Source organism: Macadamia integrifolia, chromosome 9 (assembly GCF_013358625.1).
Source record: "Macadamia integrifolia cultivar HAES 741 chromosome 9, SCU_Mint_v3, whole genome shotgun sequence".
In the NCBI taxonomy this organism is placed as follows: Eukaryota; Viridiplantae; Streptophyta; class Magnoliopsida; order Proteales; family Proteaceae; genus Macadamia; species Macadamia integrifolia.
Genome location: NC_056565.1, coordinates 16,033,227 through 16,040,399, shown reverse-complemented (window position 1 = coordinate 16,040,399; position 7,173 = coordinate 16,033,227). Strand labels below are relative to the sequence as shown.

Sequence of the window (7,173 nt, the reverse complement as noted above, 5' to 3'; positions counted from 1 at the left end):
TCAAGTTCACATACCAGAACAATCTCTCGTAAGTTCCCTTCTGTAAATTTGAAATCTATTAAATGAAATGAGAGAAAATAGATTTCAAATTCTCTAACAAAAAACGTTCAAGATTGTTTTCGTACATGAACCTTTTCCAATCTCACCCATATATACCTTTACGGCTACCAGTCTTCTATTTTGTTGTTTCAGCTTTTGAATTTCGCAGTCATTTATTAAAAGTAGTGGCTATTATAGTAATTTCAGCAAGCAGAGAAAAACTAAACTCGGCGAGTCAAGTTGATTCGTAACATAACTCAGCGAGTTTAAATGGTGCCCTCTAATGCTTTCCCAACCGAAAAAAGAAAAGATGGTTGGATGAAAGAAAGAAAGAGACTGAAAAGAAAAAGCAAAAACGTCCTCGTATGCGGTATGCCTCCCTCCTTTTTCTGCTGTCCTTATCCTTGGTAGAATGAAAATCCTATACCCAGAATCGTTCCAGAGAATCAAGCAAGGAACTTCCCAGTTTGTCTCAGTTTCTCAACCTCTTTGGTTTGATCTCTGTTTGACAAGTAAGTGAAATTCTCTCTCTTATTTTCATGCACAAATTTCTCTGTTCTATATTTGTCTATAAAGTTTCAGCTGTAACCAGCATTTGTTTTGTAATTTTTCCATTCTTTAATGTTGATTTCAAGGTTAAAACTGATCATCTGATCTGGGTTTCTGTGTTGGAATATTTGACTTGATTGGTTTTGAGAGTTGTGTTTGTGAATATTTGTTTGATAAATCTCATATTGGTTTGTTCCTTGGAATTAGGATTGAGAGGAAGGATGATTCTGGCTTGGATCTGATTGTCACGGCTTCATTTTCTGTTTGAAGATTTGATTTTGATAGCCTGTCTGGGTTTTGATTATCTCCTGGAGAGATGGGTCTTGATGTAATGGAGATTGGATTTAGTATCAGGAAAGGTCTGATCTTTTCAATCAGAACTTGTTATAGATCAGTTCGTGATCATCCCTTCTATTGGGGTTTGGCGCTTTTCTTCATTTTCCTGTATAGATTTTTTCCTTCTTTGTTTGGACTTTTGGTATCTTTTTCCCCTGTTCTTGTTTGCACTGCTGCTCTCCTTGGAACTCTTTTGAGTTTTGGGAATCCAAATATCCCTGAAATCGAGAAAGATGACCAGAGGACCCATGAGATTGCTCCTTTGAAAGCGGCAGTTGTTGAAAATGATCTTGTTTTTCATAGAGATGAGACCCTTTCTGCAGAGGCGCATGTAGAGAAGAGAGGGGAAGTTGAAGAGAAGGTGGAAGAAGAACCAGTGGGTTTGGACGACGGTATGGAAGCTAATATTAGTAAGGTTGATAAGGACATGGCCTTCTCAACAATTAATGACAACAATTTTATGAGAAGGACCGTTGCGATTGAAGAAGATCCAAAAGAAATTCCCGGGGAGGAGCAAATGATTGAGGAGAGAGAGTTTCGCAAGGCAGAGCTGGTCGAGAAGCAAGAATTCGATGAGGAGGACCTGCTTATTGGTGGTGCACCTGCTGCCAGAAAAGAGATTGATGGTACATCTTCCATCGGTCAGGAAGAGAATGAGACTCCCAGAAGGAAGATTGATATGCCTGGTGGTGCATTTTCTATTGCACAAGATTTGCCTTGGAAACATGTTGAAGGCCATGCTGAGTCTTGTGATTCAGATTCTGATCGTGCAGAGAGTTCATCTCCAGATGCTTCTATGGCTGACATCATGCCAATGCTTTATGAGCTCCATCCACTCTTGGAGTCCGAAGCTTCTCAACCTCCTCTTATATCCCTTAGGAGCTCTACTGCGGTTTCGGAGAGTTCTAACAGATGCCAGGATGGCAGTGCTGGATCAGAAGAGGAGGATGACAACCAGGAAGAAGAAGAAGAAGAAGGCGATGATGATGATGATGAAGAGGAAGAAGAAGAAGAAGAAGAAGAAGCACAGGGTACCCAAGGGGATGGAACTGAAGATGTCGTCACATGGACAGAAGATGACCAGAAGAATCTCATTGATCTTGGAACTTTGGAGCTGGAAAGGAACCAACGGCTGGAGAGTTTAATAGCAAAGCGGAGGGCAAGGAAGATCATGAAGATGGAAGCTGAAAAGAACCTGATAGACTTGGATAGTAATGATCCTCCATTTTCGATTGCTCCTATTTCGACAAGGCGAAATCCTTTTGACCTTCCTTTTGATTCCTATGAGGCGATGGGTTTACCACCCATTCCTGGCTCTGCTCCCTCAGTCATGTTGCCTAGACGAAACCCTTTTGATATTCCCTACGAACCATATGAAGAAAAACCCAATCTCACTGAAAATAGTTCCCAACAAGAGTTCATGCCATTTCAACCAAAGGACTTCCAGTTCAGAAGGCACGAGAGCTTCAGTTTGGGGGTTTCTGTAGAACCTAAGCAAAGGACGCACTTCAGGCCCTATTTTGTAACTGAACGAATGGCTTCAGAGGGGGTAGAATATCCCATGTTTCAGAGACAATATAGTGAGAAGAGTGATCATTCTAAGGTAAGTTCTGTTCCTGAAACAGAATCAGCTTCTTCGGTTGCAGATCAAGAAGATCACAAGACACTTGCTGATCAAGAATTATCTCAAGAAGGTGACTCGATCCCTCACATTGACCATGCTTCTGTTCTTGCTGAATGTGGAAGCCAATCCTCCGAAGAAGTAGACTTGGTGGAGATTGATCCTGAAGAGAAGAGGGCCATTGAAGTTGATGGGATTGATATCAAAGGGGTCAATGAGGAACAGAGAATGATACATGCTGACTGCACTTCTGATCATATTGAATGTGAAAGCCAGTCTTCTAGAGAATTAGATTCAGCAGAGGTTTATCCTGAAGAGAGAAGAGGCGTTGATGCTAATGGGGTTAATATGAATGGGGTTGATGAGGAAACTGTCCATGATGTTGAACTGCACCCTCACCACTCAGGATATGTTGCTTCACTTGTGGAAGCAGGCAAAAGTGAGGTTCATGCTGTAGAAGAGAAATACACTGATTCAAGCTCATCATCGTCAGAAGTGCATGAAAAATTATTCCAAATGGAAACAGATGAAGGATCAAGGGATCAAGAGCTGAAAAGGGATGATAATACTGAAGGGTCAAATGGTTCCATTCGATCATCTCTCACTGAATCAGATTTTAATCTTAGGAACCGGATCATGGAAGTTGGGGATGAGAGTCAAACAAAGGAGCCTGTTTATGATTCAAGCCCATCAGAGATTGAGAAGACACTCTCTAACATGACATCCATCCAGGAAGCTTTATTTTATGTGGATAAGGGGGTTGTCACCTCTACTCCCTCCATAGCTTCTGACTTGCAAGTAGAGGTCTCTGAAGTTGGTTCACCTGCAGTGCTGGTTCATAGAGAAGATGGCGAATCTGTATCTTATGATGGGAGTACAATTGAGATCTCTCCTGGCAATGAACGTACGTGGATGGCCCCATCTAACCTTTGTGCAATTGATGAAAATGAATCGAGGTCAATTGAAGTTACAGAGATTAGTGACCACAATGTTATAGAGGTCGGATTTTCAGGAGTTGGCCAGAATTCTGATGATCCTCATGTTCCAAAAGCAATTGTAGTTCCAAATGACTCAGGTTCATCTTCCTTGGAGACTGAATTGGGAGAGGATGTTCGGATAAGTAAGGAAGTACATCTTCAATTGAAGCAGGATCAAGTCTCTTTGTCAAGTTCTGATAAAGAGCACCAACAGCATGATGCCAATTTGAAGGTGGACACCGTGGCTTCCAGTTTCTCAAATGCGGTATCATCCGAGGATTCAAGTTCTTCTGAATTGGAGAAACCCATACCTTTGATGGACAAATTGACTGTTCATCCATCTTCTGATGGTGATCGTGAAGAAACTGAGGTCAGTACTCCAGATGCAGTTATAAAACATAAAAGAAAAAATCATTTTCAGCTGTTTAAAGCAACTTAGATATTCATTTTTATAAAGTCAAAATTTTCCTCTATTTTTATATTTCTAACTTTAATTTAGCTAAATTTTTCTGCCATTCTCCACCCCCCCCCCCATTCTTATTTTTGGGTGGGAAATAGTAGCTACATGTTTCATTCAAAATCTTTACTGTTTTTCATCTAATATTTGTCAGGTGGTGTTTGGACAAGCTTTTGGAAGCAACTGTTTGGATTCTGATTTTAAAAAAAGTTGCTTTGATAAGCTTGGTCAACCACTGCTTTCTTGAAGAAAAAATAAAAACTATTTCCTTATCTCATTCCAACTTTGCAAATTGCATGCAATATATTTCTTTCAATTTTGATATTCTCTTTCCTGTATTTTGGTGCAATCCCACATTTGTGTCTTAAAAAATGAAGCCAGGTTTGCTGTTGTGACCAAACAATTGAGGAATGCTATTTTGAAATAATCCTAATATGCGAGCCCAATTGGCAGCCCAAAGCATTTGTTCTTAGGCCATCCCGTTCCATTTGTCAATTTTCATCCCTGTAGTCCTATGCCATGAGAATTTTTTTCGAGACATATATATATATATATATATATACTTTTCCAGGATGCTTTTCATATGCTCATCAGGGTGGATTTGATCCATGATAATACACTTTGATTGTTCTGATGGCTTGGGCAACATAGTTGTTTGTTGATGTTCTTTCTGCCCTGGGTTTTGGACTGTGGCTCACTGCCCATGTAGCTTTTCTAAACATTTTCAAGCACTAGACCTTGTTTGGATGGTCATGATTATATCATTTTTTTCAGCTTTTGTCATCCAAATGCTTCATATTGATGAGCATGCGCTACATGATAAGATGTACAGAAAGCATATCTCATATGTAGATAACAAGGGAGACTAACGAATATTTCTCTGATACTTGCAGGACTCATCTGCTATTCTGGTAAAGTCTATTGAGGAAGCCAATGTCCAAGCACATGAGGGCAAGGATTCATCAAGTTTATCTCTGTTGACTGCTCCGGTCCCTATACCACCCGAGGTCTTTGAGATTGAATCTAGTACAGCTCCAACTGATATAAAAGAGAATGTCCTTGTAAGAATACAAAGTGGGGAGGAAAGTCGAGTCTTTGAGAACCAAAGTGATTCAGCAGAAGCGATTGGGCCGCATGTCACTAAGGAAGAATTCAGTGAAGAGGCAGAGGGAATCAAAGAGATTGATGAGGCGATTCTTTCAGAATTGGACACAGTTGGTGACTTCAGTGTCAAAGAGTCGGGATTAAGCATGGACCAGAAAGAGAAGACATTGAGTTTGGAGGAGCAGGAGAGCCTGCCTGGGCTGCAAGTTCTTGGAGACAGGCATGCTGAAGATATTGAAGCGGATTCTAATAAACTAAGCAAACTTGAAGTTATTGCAGACTCACCAAAAAAATACGAGACTTGGTCTGCCAATTTTGGGGTGAAAGAAAATGTTCCAGAGGTGACTGAAAGTACTTCACAAGTTATTGAAGCAAACTCTCCTGACGATGCCAATGTGGATTTTAAGCATGTTCCTGAAAGTGTGGTTGAGAAATCTGTAGTAGTTGAATCAGTCCAGAGTGAGCCATTGCCGAAGGAAACTGAAGTTGAATTTGCTGAGATTGAGCTAACCAACCAAGATCCAAATCAGAGAAAGATTGTTTCTGAGCTTCCAGTCGTTGAAGCAAGATCGCTTGAAGATATAGAATCAGATTTTAAGAATCTCAATCAAGGAGTTGAGGAAACTATTGTTACAGAATCATTCTATGATAAACCAATGACGGTGGAAAATGAAATTGAGCCTACTGATTCTGGGCCATCAGAAAAGGTCTTAGGTCTGACTGCGACCATTTCAGAGCTACCAGTTCTTGAAGAAAGGTCAATAGAAGACATTGATATGCCGTCTAATAAAATCCTTGGAGTTCAGAGCACAATCATCACTGAGTCTTTCCATGATAATCTGACAGGGGAGAACAGTGAAGTTGGATTGGCTGACTCTCGGCCATCAGAAGGAGACTCAAGTTCAACTGTGACTGATTCCGAGCTACCAGTTCTCGAAGCAAGGTCTCTTGAAGATATTGATTTGGCTTTAAAGGAACTCCAGGAAGGAGTGCAGAACCCTGGCACTGCTGAATCTTTCCATGATGAACCGTTAGGGGAGAAAAGTGAAGTTGGGTTGGCTGACTCTGGCCTATCAGCAAGAAACATAGATCTGACTGAGATAAGTTCAGAGCTACCAGTTCTTGAGGCAACGTCTCTTGAAGATATTGATTTGGGTTTCAAGCAACTCCATGGTGGAGTTCAGAAACCTATGGCAATTGAATCATTACACGATAAGTCCACAAGGGAAGAAACTGAAGTGGCGGTTAGTGAATCTGGGCAATCTGATGGAGAAGCAACTGAGATAAGTTCAGAGCTACCAGTTGTTGAAGCGAAGTCTGTTGAAGCTATTGATTTGGCTTTTAAGCAATTGCATGAAGGAAACCTTGAGGGAACTATCCTTCCTAAGTCAGTTGATAGGCAACCTGTGGTAGAATCCCAAGTTGTGGTAGAGACCCATCCACACCTTCCAGTTGATGATGCTAAATCTTCAGAAGGTCTTGAAGTTGAAGTGAAGGAAATGGAAAAATCTGAGGAGAGAGAATCAAATTTTGAAGAATCTGGGATACCCCAAGAAAATATCGTAAGTTCTGACAAAGCAAGCCAGGGAGTTAAGGAAACATCTGAGAGTTCAGGCTTGAGCACATCAGCTGTGAGACATAAGAAAGCTGGATCTCATAAATCAAGTTCCAGTTCAAGCTCAAGCTCAAGTGATTCTGAATGAGAAGGATTGGGGAAAGATATCAGCTTGGCCGTTTGGTATTTCCCCATTATGGTTATTTCAACAGCCAAGAAACATAATCCTTCAGTGAGAAAGGAAAAAAAAACAGCCGAGAAACATTTGGGTTTTATGGTTTTGAGTTTAAACTGTGGGCTTTGTTTTGGTGATGATGGTCGTGTTTTTTTAGATCCTTTTATAGTTACGTTTCTGGTGTACTGCTTCAAGAATATGGTTTCAGATTCTTGGAAGTATGGAAGTGTGGGATTTTTTTTTTTTTCCTGCCCATCTTTTGAGATACTAAATGGTTTGAGATTTCTTTGCAGAAAGTTTTGTATGCATCCATGTACTGTGTAAATTATCTTATCAATGAAATGATTTGATTATTCATGA

General features: G+C 40.5%; 1 protein-coding gene across 1 annotated transcript; it reads left to right on the top strand.

Annotated features, from left to right (window-relative positions):
* The first annotated feature begins 362 nt into the window (after window positions 1–362).
* Window positions 363–7,173, top strand: LOC122088932. Its single transcript, XM_042658319.1, has 3 exons — window positions 363–551; window positions 796–3,892; window positions 4,873–7,173. Exons 2-3 carry the CDS (start codon window positions 905–907, stop codon window positions 6,784–6,786), a joined length of 4,902 nt encoding a protein of 1,633 aa, XP_042514253.1. The 5' UTR covers window positions 363–551; window positions 796–904; the 3' UTR covers window positions 6,787–7,173.

Excerpts from the sequence above, each read along its gene's own strand:
- LOC122088932 (XM_042658319.1), top strand. The coding sequence starts at position 905 with ATGGGTCTTGATGTAATGGAGATTGGATTTAGTATCAGGAAAGGTCTG. Across the intron at positions 3,893-4,872 it reads GTGATCGTGAAGAAACTGAG|GACTCATCTGCTATTCTGGT; the intron begins GTCAGTACTCCA and ends TGATACTTGCAG.